The 13,765-nt window shown below is 59.3% G+C and overlaps 1 protein-coding gene across 1 annotated transcript in view; it reads right to left on the reverse strand.

The window, feature by feature from the left end:
* Nucleotides 1–390: 390 nt before the first annotated feature.
* Nucleotides 391–13,765, reverse strand: part of CASQ1 (calsequestrin 1) — a 21,338-nt gene continuing 7,963 nt past the window's right edge. Inside the window, exons 4-11 of the mRNA XM_015429572.1 lie at nt 13,506–13,617; nt 11,722–11,795; nt 11,002–11,132; nt 6,679–6,724; nt 5,249–5,303; nt 4,693–4,793; nt 2,419–2,493; nt 391–699 (exon numbers count right to left, since the gene is read on the reverse strand). Coding sequence (XP_015285058.1) covers nt 538–699; nt 2,419–2,493; nt 4,693–4,793; nt 5,249–5,303; nt 6,679–6,724; nt 11,002–11,132; nt 11,722–11,795; nt 13,506–13,617 — 756 coding nt within the window. The 3' untranslated portion in view covers nt 391–537. The remainder of the gene's footprint in view (nt 700–2,418; nt 2,494–4,692; nt 4,794–5,248; nt 5,304–6,678; nt 6,725–11,001; nt 11,133–11,721; nt 11,796–13,505; nt 13,618–13,765) is intronic.

Here is a 13,765-nt window from a genome sequence, read left to right on the forward strand (position 1 = left end):
GCCAGAACGGCCTTCACACACACACAACCCCCCCCCCGCTTCCTCTCGGGCCACTCTGTGGACCCTGGGGACGGGGCAAGGAGACGTTCCTGTGGCCCGGCGGGGACTTGCCAGCCGCTGGGCTCTGTCCTGGGAGCTGACTCAGTTTCCCCTCTGCGGCCCAAAAACATGGCGTCTCCGCTCGGGACGGGAGCCCAGCAGGAGCTGGCGAGGCCGGCCGGGGAGGGGAGGGGAGGGGGGAGAAGAGGCCCTCTCGGCTGGACCCGATTCTCCCTCCTCCGTGCAGGGAAAGTGGTGCAGAACGGGGGTGCCCAGAGCCAGGAGAGGGGGTGGGGCAGGACGAAGTGGGGACCTTTGGCTTAAAGAGGGTCAATATAAAAAGGTGTTCTTGTCCGGGGCTGGTGGCGCTCGTCACCCTTGGGTGGGCCAGGCACCCTGCTGCGGTGGCCGCCTGTGTGACACTCGGGGGGAAGGTATGACACAGGGGGGACCCCAGGCAAGGCCTGCCCCGGGGCCAGCAGCTGCCGGCGGCCGCTCCTAATCGTCGTCGTCGTCATCATCGTCATCGTCGTCGTCGTCATCGTCGTCGTCGTCCTCTGTGTTGATCTCTCCTTCCAGCACGTCCTCCAGCCAGTCCTCCAGCTCATCGGCGGAGGGCAGGTCATCCTCATCGTCCATCTCCAGCCAGATGCTGTCGGCCTGCAGGGAGCAAGTGAGGCGGTGGGAGGGACGGGGCCATGGCCTGAGGCCCCTTACTCATCAGACCCCCGTACACCAAGGTCAGTCTTGTCTACTCAGACTGGCAGCCGCTCCCCAGGGTCACCGGCAGAGAAAGGTCTCTTCCACATTACTGGAGATGCTTCCGGGGATTTCCTGCATTGTACGGAGGGGGTTGGACTAGATGACCCTGGAGATCCCTTCCAGCTATATGATTCTATGATCAGACCTATTGACTTTCTAAACATGTGAAGCTGTGTTGTCCTGAATCAGGCCCTCAGTCCATCAACGTCAGTGTTGTCCACTTAGTAGCTCTCCAGGGTCTCAGGCAGAGGCCTTTCACATCACCTCCGACCTGGTCTTTTAATTGGAGATGCCTTTGGGAATCGAACCTGAGACCTTCTGCATGCCAAGCATAGGCTCTGTGACTGAGCCATGGCCCCTCCCAAACATGAACACTCAAAGTTAACTTCTACAGAATTGGACCATCAAGGTCCATCAGGGTCAGTATCGTCTACTCAGACTGGCAGAGGCTCTCCGGGGTCTCAGGCAGAAGTCTTTCACGTCACCTCCTGCCTGGTCCTTTTAACTGGAGATGCTACCTGGGATTGAACCTGGGACCTCCTGCGTGCCAGGCAGATGCCCTGCCACTGAGCCACGGCCCCTCCCCAGAGCCTTCGGACTCTCTCTCTCTCTCTCTCCCATTGACCAACTTGGGAGAGAAAGGAGCTGGGGCTTTTCCGGCAAAGGGAATGAGCTGGGGGCAGTTTCACTTCTTCGGGGCTTCACTGCTAGCTTTTCAGGCTGGGTTATGCAGAAACAACGCTAGTCCTTCACAAAGGGTATACAGAGAGGGGGATGTGGTTCTTTTCACAACTGTGTACGGAGTTCTAGAAGAACAAAAACGGGCCAGTTTGGTGTCGTGGTGAAGTGCACGGACTCTAATCTGGGAGAGCCAGGTTTGATTGCCCACTCCTTCTCTTGCACCTGGCTGGATGACCTTGGGCAAGCCGTAGCTCTGACAAGAGCCGTTTCTGTCCAGAGCGCTCTCAGCCCCACCTGGCTCACAGGGTGTCTGTTGTGGGGCGTGGAAAGGAGTTTGTCAGCAGCTCTGAGACTCCCTTGGGTAGTGAAGGGCCATGGGGTATAAATCCAATCTCTTCTTCTCTTCATTTGTTTTGAAAGAAGCAAGACTTGAAGAAGGGGGTGGGGTAGGGGAGTCCCACCGTGTCCTTACGAGAAAGGCAGGCCTTAAAAAAGGAGTCGTAAGTAGCACAGATCAGGGCTCTGCTGAGGGTTCCTCTCTCAAAGCGGCCGGAGGCTGCCCAGCAGGTCATAGAAACTTGAAACTCTGGAAGGGATCCTAAGGGTCATCTAGTCTAACCCTCTCTGCAATGCAGGAAATTCAAAGCTGCCTTCCTCCCCCAACACTCCCCCAGTGACCCCCCTGTGCTCTATGCCCCAAAGGAGGGCAGCAGAACCACACCCTGTTGCGCAGGGCCACAAGGGCAGGCAGGGGGTCTGTCGTGCATCTCCCCCCCCCGGGGGTCCTTATAGAATCATAGAATGTTAGAGTTGGAAGGGACCTTGCAGGTCATCTAGTCCACCCCCCTGCACTCTGCAGGCTTTACTCTGCTGGGCTTTACGGGACAATTCGGAAACATTCTTGCAGAAGGGCTCCGGTGCGCTGCGGGTACTCACGTCCGTTACGTTGACAACCCCAATCTGAGGCCGGTTCAGGTCAATGTCGAAAGTCTTCTCCCAGTATGGGATCAGCTGTCGAGGGAAAGAAGAGGTGATGTCTACGCACCACGTCTGCCGACAGGCACCAATCCCTGCCCTGCCTTGCCCTGGGGACGGGTGGCCTGGAGGGGCCGGCTAGGCTACGGAACGGCTCCAGAAATAGCCTCGTCCAAACCCCACCTTCACTTTCCATGGGAAAACTGCACAATATGATTTTCTCCCGCATAAGGGCAGCAAAACACACACTCGCATCCTATCGAGATGGCCCAGTAAGGAGGAGACAAAAGTCTTAATGTGTTATTTAACTGGTACGCTCTCTACATGGGGCTGCCCTTGTCCCAAATCCGGAAGCTGCAGCTGGTGCAGAATGCCGCAGCCAGGCTGTTGATGGATCTCCCACGTCGGGAGCACATCCAGCCTGTGCTTAGGTTACTGCACTGGCTGCCAATGGCACACCGGATTTGCTTCAAGGTGCTGGTACTTATCTTCAAAGCCCTACATGGCCAGGGACCGACCTACCTGAGGGACCGCCTTTCCCCATATGTACCCTAGAGAGCACTACGGTCAGGGGCCCAACATTGCTTGACTATTCCGGGCCCCAAGGATGCAAGGCTCACCAGGGCCAGGGCCTTTTCTGTGGCGGCTCCTGCCTGGTGGAATGAGCTCCCGGAGGAGATCAGGGCCCTGTGGGACCTTTCACAGTTCCGCAGGGCCTGCAAGACGGAGCTCTTCCGCCAGGCCTTTAAATAGGAACCGCCACTACTGTTACCATCAATGATTCCATTGAACTCCTGGAACCTAGGACTGGCCCAGATGCATCCCCAGGCCTCTATCTGCTCGAGGGAGGATGACCGGATGGACAACGTGGATTTAGATCTGAAGAGCGCGCCATCTAATCTTTCAGCACTTCGAGCACTTTAGTGCTAACTGTTATTTTCTTATGTGATATGAATTAGTATGTATTTTAACATTTTTATGGTTATGCCAGTTAGGTACATTGTACCGCTCTTGTTAGCCGCCCTGAGCCTGTTCGCAGGATGGGCGGGGCATAAATATAATAAATAAAAAAATAAATAATTTTACGGCTTTCCCAGAATGCCCCTCCTCAAACTCCCGGTGACTTTTCTGCCTGAGACCCCACCGTACGGGGGGGGGGGGGGTTAAGACCAGGACACTGCCAGGGGGGGACGGCAGAGCTTGCCGCTGTTTCTGCACCCCTGAAGGAGAGAGCCAGAAAGGGGTGGAATTCTGCACCCCAGACCAGGGAACTGCCCCCTTGGAAGGGACGGGAGGGCCAGGCCCCCTGAAGGAGTCTTACCCTAACAAAGCCTTAGGAAAGCCTGGAGAGAGACCACCTCTCCCCCTATGAGCCCCGTAGAGCACTGAGGTCCACAAATCAACATCTGTTGGTGGTTCCCGGCCCCAGGGACGTCCAGCTAGCCTCGGCCATGAGATCAGGGCTTTTTCGGCCCTGGTCCCCGCCTGGTGGAATGAGCTCCCGTGTGAGATCAGGACCCTGCGGGACTTACTGCAGTTCCGCAGGGCCTGCAAGACGGAGCTCTTCCGCTGGGCATTTGGTTGAGGCAGTGGACGTCCCCCCTCTCCCCTCCCCTCCAGCTTCTTCGGCCCTGACTTTGTCTGCCCAGCTTTATCCCGGCCAATTGTCCACCAGTGGCCTGATTCTGGCTAGTCATCTGACTACTTTTCTAGTTACATGGTATTTCACAATTTTTTGTGTAAACTGTTATTTTAATGCTGTTTTGATTGTATATTTGTTGTACACCGCCCTGAGCCCACTGGGGGGAGTAAAAGGTAAAGGTAAAGGTTCCCTTGCTCGAAAGCCAGTCGACTCCGACTCTAGGGTTGCGGTGCTCATCTCCGTTTCAAAGCTGAAGAGCCAGCGCTGTCCAAAGACGTTTCCGTGGTCATGTGGCTGGCATGACTAGACACCAAGGCGCACAGAACGCTGTTACCTTCCCACTGAAGTGGTACCTATTTATCTACTTGCAATTTCTTGCTTTCGAACTGCTAGGTTGGCAGGAGCTGGAACTAGAGACGGGCGCTCACTCCGTCATGCAGCACTCGGGTCTCGAACTGCTGAACTACTGACCTTCCACAGCCTGCAGTTCAGCGTCTTAACCACTTAAGCCACCGCAGCTCCACTGGGGGGAGGGCGGTATATAAATCTAATAAAATAAATAAATCAAACAGATCTGGGGGCCTAGTCCTCACCAGGGGGAAGTCCTCGGGGTCAATCCAGATGATGCTGAGGTCTGGGTTGTCTGTGTTGTCTTGAGCCACGTCCTTCAGGATCTCCAGGAACTCATAACCATCTGTGGCCGGAGAGAGCAGGAGGAGAGGGAGGTGAGTGGAGGGGACCCAGGAGGGCGGGGGGGAGGGGGCTTCCCAGGGGCCGGGCGGGTCCTCCTCCCAGAGTTCCCCACGTTGGCCCCCCCCCCGCCATCCTGCCCCACTGGGGCTCCTGCCCAGCCGAAGGGACTCGGGGCCTGTCCCAGAGGGGGGTGGCCGCCTGCGAGACTTCTGCACTCCTCCAATTTGAAAGCTGGTGTCAGAGAGAGCTGTGTGCACATTTCATGCCCTCAGGGACGAGGTGGTGTTAATCTGCTTTGTTTCTCACCGGTTTGGAGTCCAATTCAATGGTAAAACATGAAAACGGGGCGGGCCGCCGGGGGGGGGGGGGGTTTGTCAAATACAGTGCCACACCCCCAAATGGCCAGATGCCCAAATGGCCAGATGCCGGGGGGGGGGGTGTCTTGTGGCCACTTACCGGGGTCATCTTCCTCTGCAAAGGCCACGATGTGGATGCCGTCAATGTCATCTTCCTGGAAAGGGAGAGTCAAGGGGAGGGGGGTGAGCGGCCACCATCCTGACCGGTACAGAGGCGCTGGGCACAGTCCTCCATGGGGAGCAGGGCCTTCCTGGTGTGAGCCCCATCGGCATGGGCCAGGCTTGCTCAGGAGCCACAGGTGGGCCTTCCCTGGAAGCCCTGGAGGCCTCCCGAAGCCAACATGCAATTGGGGCCACAGCAGGAAATTGTCAAAGTGCCCCCCCCCATGACCCACCCCCAGCTCTCCACCCACATCTTGCCCTCCGCCTGTCAGCTAGTGGCCCGGCGCTGAAAGGGAACCCCAGTGAGCAATGCTCCCTCTGAGCTGTGGAGAGTCGAGTGAGCAAAAACTCTACTCTGTGAGCTACTGTGGGTTTTATGACACCAAATGGCCTGGTAAGCCACCCTGAGCCTGCTTGGGGGGGGTGGGGGTGGGAGGACGGGGTATAAATTAAATAAGCAAGTAAGTACTGGCATTAACGGTGTGAGCGAGCGATTCGGCTCCTGCAGAATTCGGTTTCCTCTGGAGCCATCCTCCCTGAGCTAAGGCAAGGATGTGTGAGCCGGAGGCTAAAGAACTGTGAGCTGGCTCACACTCACTCGTCTTAGAGGGAACGGGAGAAGGGTCCGCGGTTTCAGAGGAGGGCAGCCACGTTGATCTGCCGGAGGACAGCTCGAGTCGAGTCCAGGAACACCTTTGAGACCAACCAGATATTTGGGGGTGTACATTTTGGAGAGGCAAAGCTCCCGGGGGGTCTGACAGCTCCTGCCCCGAGAACGTCTCGCTGGTCCCGAAGGTGCCGCAGGGCTCCAGTCGAGCTGACTGCTGACAGGTTGTTCCGCTGCCCAGTGCCAGGTGTCCATTTACGCCAGCAATGACACCTTTGCGCTGCATTATTTATGGGCACACACACACACACCCAGGCAGAGGGAGGGTGGAGAATCGGCCTTGGGGACTCCGGGGAGCCAGGATCGAATCCCTGTTTCACCAGGACAAAGGGCTCTGGCCACTGCCTCCTCCCCCTCCCCCCCTCCAGGTGGAGCGCCTCCCTGCCTGTCCCTCAGGGCCACACCCCACTCCCCATGTGGTCCAGGAGCAATGCTCCCTCTAAGCTCTGGAGTCCTGTGAGCAAAAATTCGACTTTGTGAGCCACTGGCATTGAAGTTGTGAGCGAGCGATTGGGCTGCTGCATAAATTAGTCTGCTCTGGAGCCCCATCCTTCCTGAGCCAAGACAAAAATGTGTGAGCTGGGGGCTAAAAACCTGTGAGCTGGCACACACTGACTCAGCTTAGAGGGGACAGTGCGAGTCCAGGAGCCCCTCCCTCCCTCCCTCCTTGGAACCGCCCCCCTCTTTCCCCCTGGACATACCCAGGTTTCATACATGCTGTCTGGCTGGAGTTTTCTCAGCGTTGGCCTGCAAGAAACGGACACAGAGAATGCCACGTGAAGAAGGAAAGCCACGGAAAGGAGGTGGCTACTTTCGGGCGGGGGTGGTGGTTTCCGCTGCGGGAAAGCAGCCAGGAGAGATCTGGACGGGCAGGCAAACCCTCTCCCTGCAGAACCCCGTCCTCTTGGAGACTGGCGGATCCCCCCTGGCCTGCGCCCCTGGGCCTGGCAAAAGTCTCCAGGGCCTCCTGGCACCTGTCCTTAGGAGGGGCCGTGTTTTTCTCTCGGGGCGATCTCCGGAGAGGGGGGAGGGGGGGCTGGAGTCCACAGGAATACCACCACCACCGAGGCCTCCTCCAGCGGAGGGAGTTGGGAACGTCTCTTGCAATTCTCCGGTGCTGCACACAGGCAGCTGGCCCCGCAGGGAGTGGAGTGCGGGGCACTGCCAGGCACTAGGCTGGAAGAGGGACCAAACGCCAGGGGCAGATTAACCATGAAGCAGACGAAGCACGTGCTTAGGGCACCAAGGCCAAGGGGGGCACCACGAAGTTGGGAAAAGGGTGAAAAGGCTGAGTTTGTACAGTAGATTGTGTGATCACATGAATACATGTCTGTCTTGCTGCAACCTGCATTGTCCATCTGGTCAGACGGGTCAACGACTAAAACGGACTGGGGGTCAGTGTGGAAAGGAGGGGGGGCACCAAGATGGGTCAGTGATTCGGGTACCCCCCCCCGTGAGCCTTCATCCGCCCCTGCTAAACACGCAAGCATGGGGGTCTCCTGGTGGGGAGGGGCGGCGGCCAGGAGGAGGCTCTGCTCTTTCACCCTTGAACGTGACCAGGAGCGTTTGGGAGTTTGGGCCTGGCAGCGAAGCCCCAGTGAAATCGAAGGTGGAGTCCCAAGGAGGGGGGGGCAGGGGTGTGTTTGTGGGAGTCTCATCCTGCCCTCCCTGACCGTCCCGGGCTGCCCAGAGAAGGCCGGGCAGGCTGGCAGAAGGGGGGGGAGGGCCCTGTCAGCCTGCCGTCGCCCAGTCGGGCCAAGTTCCGGGGGCACCTGAGCGGCCCGCCCACCGCATCCATTTCAGCCAAAGCTCGGGTGGGTGAGTCACCACCGTGCTCGCTTCTTCCGAGAGATCCGTGGCGGGGAGATTGTGGTGGGAGGAGATGAAAAACAGCCCTCATCCGGAGGCTGGAACGGAGAGCAGCTGCCATGGCAACCAGGCAGGCAGAGGGGGATGAATGGGGGCGGGGGGGGCGTTTGGCCTACAAAGCCAGTGGGAAATAACGCTGCCCCCCCCCACACACACACACACCATGGTCTTTGCCAATGGACCCCGGCCCGGTCTCGTGCCCTGCCCAGAGGCAGAGGAAAGGGGGACGGGGCTGCGCTGGGACGCCACCCATGGCGCTCAGGGGCGGACCGGAGGCACCCCCCAGGGCCCTGATCCCTGCCAAGCCTGTGCAAGCGCAGAGCGGGGTAGGGGAGGGGCTGGCTGCGGAAGGGGGCTGCCCATCAGCTCCTCCCGGGTTCCTTCTCTGCAGCACCTCCCCTCACAGTGGGATTGCCAACCTCCAGGTGGGGCCTGGAGATCCCCCGGGACTGCGACTGACCTCCAGACTACAGAGCTCAGCTCCCCGGGGGAAAACAGATGCTTTGGAGGGTGGGCTCTCTACCACTGTACCCCTCGGTGGTCCCTGTCCTCCCCAGACGTCCCCTTCTCTCACGGGCCCACGACAGAGGGCCTTTTCGGGGGCAGCCCCATGATTATGGAACAGCCTCCCCAGAAAGGAGCGCCGGGCCCCCTCCCTTTGGGCCTTTAAGAGGCGGTTCTATTTAGGACTGCATTCGACTGATGGAGTTTTCCTTTACTGGCAGTCCTCACTGGAGTTTTTAAATGGTGGGCTTTGGGGTGCTTTTGGAATCATTGCTCTATTTGCACTGTAAAGAAAGCAGCCTAACAAGCCTTTCAAATAAGGAAATGAAACCACCACACCCTGCCACCCCCCCCCCCCCGGATCACACACCCCCAAGAAGAAGAAGAAGAAGAAGAGAAAAAGAAGAGATTGGATCTATATCCCAACCTTCACTTGGAGTCTCAGAGCGGCTTACAATCTCCTTTCCCTTCCCCTCCCCACAACAGACACCCTGGGAGGTGGGCGGGGCTGAGAGAGCTCTTTCCAGGACTGCCCTTGAGAGAACAGCTCAGAGAGAACTTGTGACTGACCCAAGGTCACACCAGCAGCTGCAAGTGGAGGAGTGGGGAATCAAACCCGGTTCTCCCAGAGCTGGTGGCCCTCTCCAGGCTCCCCACCCACTGGGAGAAACAACCATCTCCTCTCTTCCCGCTGAGACAGACAGGCCTTCTCAAAGCCACCGTCAAGGGCACCTCCTTCCCTTTCTGCAGCCAGCAGCAGGGGCCCTGGGCCTCCTGTGCCCCACTGTGCCCTGAAGATGGACTGGTGTCCCTCTCTCTGTTCTGTACAGAACTGCTGCTTCCTGCCAAAAGAGCCTGGCCAGCCAGGGTGGGCTTGGGGGTCTCCTTTGGAGGCCAGGGGGACTAGAAAGGCCTTCTGATCCTGTCCAAGGAGCAAAGCCCGTGTCTCGGACGGCAGGAGAGGGGCCCAAGGAGCAGCTTCCTGCAGAGGAGGTGGGTTGCAGAACAAGGCTGCCGGATTAGGGGTCTCTCATACAAAGGAATCCCACACCGCAGTCCTTCACCTCCCCCTCATAAGAACCTCAGAAGAGCCCTGCTGGGTCAGACCAGGGAGGGTCCATCTAGCCCAGCATCCCCTCTCACACAGGGGCCTCAACCAGTTCCTCTGCAGGGCCAGCAACAGGGCAGAGAGGCCGAGGCCTTCCCCTGAAAAGAACCTCAGAAGAGCCCTGCTGGATCAGATCAGGGAGGGTCCATCTAGTCCAGCCTCCCGTCTCACACAGGGGCCAGCCAGTCCCTCCGGAGGACAAACAACAGGGCAGAGAGGCTGAGGCCTTCCTGTTATAAGAACCTAAGAAGAGCCCTGCTGGGTCAGACCAATAATCCACCTAGTCCAGCCTCCCGTCTCACACAGGGGCCGATCAGTTCCTCTGGAGGGCCAGCAACAGGGCAGAGAGGCCGAGGCCTTCCCCTGAGGAGAACACCAGGGTAGCCCTGCCGGGTCAGACCGGTGAGGGTCCACCTAGTCCAGCATCCCGTCTCACACAGTGGCCAACCAGTTCCCCTGGAGGACCAGCAACAGGGCAGAGAGGCCGAGGCCTTCCCCTGAGAAGGACACCAGAAGAGCCCTGCTGGGTCAGACCAGGGAGGGGCCCTCCAGTCCAGCCTCCCGTCTCACACAGGGGCCGATCAGTTCCTCTGGAGGGCCAGCAACAGGGCAGAGAGGCCGAGGCCTTCCCCTGAGAAGGACACCAGAAGAGCCCTGCTGGGTCAGACCAGGGAGGGGCCCTCCAGTCCAGCCTCCCGTCTCACACAGGGGCCGATCAGTTCCTCTGGAGGGCCAGCAACAGGGCAGAGAGGCCGAGGCCTTCCCCTGAGAAGGACACCAGAAGAGCCCTGCTGGGTCAGACCAGGGAGGGGCCCTCCAGTCCAGCCTCCCGTCTCACACAGGGGCCGATCAGTTCCTCTGGAGGGCCAGCAACAGGGCAGAGAGGCCGAGGCCTTCCCCTGAGAAGGACACCAGAAGAGCCCTGCTGGGTCAGACCAGGGAGGGGCCCTCCAGTCCAGCCTCCCGTCTCACACAGGGGCCGATCAGTTCCTCTGGAGGGCCAGCAACAGGGCAGAGAGGCCGAGGCCTTCCCCTGAGAAGGACACCAGAAGAGCCCTGCTGGGTCAGACCAGGGAGGGGCCCTCCAGTCCAGCCTCCCGTCTCACACAGGGGCCGATCAGTTCCTCTGGAGGGCCAGCAACAGGGCAGAGAGGCCGAGGCCTTCCCCTGATGTTGCCTCCTGGCTCTGGGATTCAGAGGCGGACTGCCTCCACGCCACTGATTGATCAACTGACCCACGCATCTGCCTAGTCCCCCTTTAAAGCTGTTGATTCCTGTGGCCATCGCTCCATCCTCTCGTGGCGAATCCCACCTTTCAATCACTCTCTGTGTCAAGTAGCATTTCCTTTGTTCCGTCCTGAACCTACTCTTCCGCCTTTCCTCGGATGGGAAGATGCTCCAACCCCCCAAAAGAAATCTCGGTCGCCCTCCCCTGAACTCTTTCCAGCTCTGCAGTGTCCTTTTGGAGACATGGCTCTTCACCCCCCCCCATCAAAGCCGCCTCCGCCCCCTCTGCCAGCGAATCCCCTCCCCCTCATTTCACCTCTTGTGCTCCTCCAGGAACTGCATGATCTCTTCCTCGCTGTTGGGCTTGTCGGGGATGGTGACTGGCTCCTCCATGAACGGCTCATAGTAATCGATCTCGTTCAGCTTGAGGGATAATTTCTTGGCAACCTGAAGAGGAAGAGGGGCACAGACCTCTTAGGAGGGAGGGGGAAGAGCAAAAAAAGGGAGAGCGGCCTGCTGTCATCCCCCCCCCCCGGGCTTGACCCCGTGCCATCAAACCTGGGGAGGGGGTGCGGCAGTGAAGGCGTCAAACTAGGATCTGAATGGACACAGCCCCCCTCTGCCACGGATCTCCATGGGTGGCCTGGGGGCCAGTCCCTCTTTCCCACGGGGGCCCGCGTGGCATAGTGGTGAAGAGCAGCGGACTCTTATCTGGCGAACCGGGTTAGGGTCAGCCCTGGTTAGTAGTCAGATGGGAGACCACCACAGGGTCACTCGGAAGAGGCAGGCAATGGCAAACCAACTCTGAACGTCTCTTGCCTTGATGGCCCAGGCTGGCCTCCTCTCTTCAGATCTCGGAAGCTAAGTAGGGTCGGCCCCGGTTAGTACTTGGATGGGAGACCACCCAGGGAGTCCAGGGATGCCACGCAGAGGCAGGCAATGGCAAACCACCTCTTTTAGCCTCTTGCCTTTGAAACCCCCTAAAGCTGCGATTTGATGGAGCTCTAAACGCACACACCCGAACACAGCCACATACCTTGCTGTCAAAGGTAACGAAGAAGGGGATGTAAGGGTGGAACTCCTCTGCAGCATCTAGGTAGGCCTTGTAATCTGCAGGGGAGAGGAGGAGGAGGAGGAGGAGGGGCAGCCCTTCCCTCTGGGCAAAGCCAGCCCCAGCCCAGGCAGAAGAGTAAACGGGACAGAACCAACAGCATGCCTGCCTGCCTAACTGACTCTCTTGTAAGTCCCCCCCCGTCTCACACAGTGGCCAGCCAGTTCCTCTTGAGGTCCAACAACAGGGCCTACAGGCCAAGGCCTTCCCCCTGAGAAGAACCTCAGAAGAGCCCTGCTGGATCAGACCAGGGAGGGTCCATCCAGTCCAGCCTCCTGTCTCACACAGGGGCCAACCACATCCTCTGGAGGGCCAACAACAGGGCCGAGAGGCCGAGGCCTTCCCCTGAGGAGAACTTCAGAAGCGCCCTGCTGGGTCAGACCAGGGAGGGTCCATCCAGTCCAGCCTCCTGGTTCACACAGGGTCCAGCCAGTTCCTCTGGAGGGCCAGCAACAGGGCAGGGAGGCCGAGGCCTGCCCCTGAGAAGAACCTCAGAAGAGCCCTACTGGATCAGCCCAGGGAGGGTCCATCCAGTCCAGCCTCCTGGTTCACACAGGGTCCAGCCAGTTCCTCTGGAGGGCCAGCAACAGGGCAGGGAGGCCGAGGCCTGCCCCTGAGAAGAACCTCAGAAGAGCCCTACTGGATCAGCCCAGGGAGGGTCCATCCAGTCCAGCCTCCTGGTTCACACAGGGTCCAGCCAGTTCCTCTGGAGGGCCAGCAACAGGGCAGGGAGGCCGAGGCCTGCCCCTGAGAAGAACCTCAGAAGAGCCCTACTGGATCAGCCCAGGGAGGGTCCATCCAGTCCAGCCTCCTGGTTCACACAGGGTCCAGCCAGTTCCTCTGGAGGGCCAGCAACAGGGCAGGGAGGCCGAGGCCTGCCCCTGAGAAGAACCTCAGAAGAGCCCTGCTGGGTCAGACCAGTGAAGGCCCTCTAGTCCAGCATCCTGCCTTACACAGTGGCCAGCGAGTTCCTCCAGATGGCCAGCAACAGGGCAGAGGCAGAGGCTTTCTCCTGAGGAGAGCATCAGAAGAGCCTTGCTGGGTCAGAGCAGTGAGGGTCCATCTGATCCAGCCTCCTGTCTCACACAGGGGCCAACCAGTTCCTCTGGAGGGCCAACAACAGCGCAGAGAGGCCGAGGCCTTCCCCTAATAAGGACACCAGAAGAGCCCTGCTGGGTCAGACCAGGGAGGGTCCATCTAGTCCAGCCTCCCGTCTCACACAGGGGCCAACCAGTTCCTCTGGAGGGCCAACAACAGCGCAGAGAGGCCGAGGCCTTCCCCTAATAAGGACACCAGAAGAGCCCTGCTGGGTCAGACCAGGGAGGGTCCATCTAGTCCAGCCTCCCGTCTCACACAGGGGCCAACCAGTTCCTCTGGAGGGCCAACAACAGCGCAGAGAGGCCGAGGCCTTCCCCTGATGGTGTCTCCTGGCTCTGGGATTCAGATGTTAAGTGCTTCCGGATCTGGAAGTTCCCCTCGGCCACCATGGCCTGGCTAGTAGCCACAGACAGACCTCTCCTCCATGAATCTCTCTAATGCCCTTTGAAAGCTGTTTATTCCCGTGGCCATTGCTAAGTCCTCTGGCAGCAGCGAGTTCTGCCTTTGAATCACTCTCCGTGTAACACACCAGAGCCGGTCAAGGCCTCCTGAGAAGCACAGCCTGGCAAGTGGCACCCCCCCACACACCCCACCCGCCGCAGGGCACGCACGTTCTGAGTCTTCGTTCTTGAAGAAGCCGATGAGTTTGGGCTCGTCCTCGATGTTCTCAAAGGCCTCCAGCTCATGATCTCCCTCTATGAACTCCACCGGGTCCTCCAGCACCTGCCAGGGAAGACAGGCGGGCAAAGGCTTGAGCGTCTGGCACAGCTATCCCTCATGCCAGCCAGCAGTGCCAGGGGAGGGTCTGGCGAGGTGGCCCAGAGGACAAAGGAGGGGGGACGGGGGGGGGGGGGGAAAACCCCCCCAGCCA

Source organism: Gekko japonicus, unplaced genomic scaffold (genome assembly GCF_001447785.1).
Source record: "Gekko japonicus isolate JY-2015 unplaced genomic scaffold, Gekko_japonicus_V1.1 scaffold358, whole genome shotgun sequence".
Lineage (NCBI taxonomy): Eukaryota > Metazoa > Chordata > Lepidosauria > Squamata > Gekkonidae > Gekko > Gekko japonicus.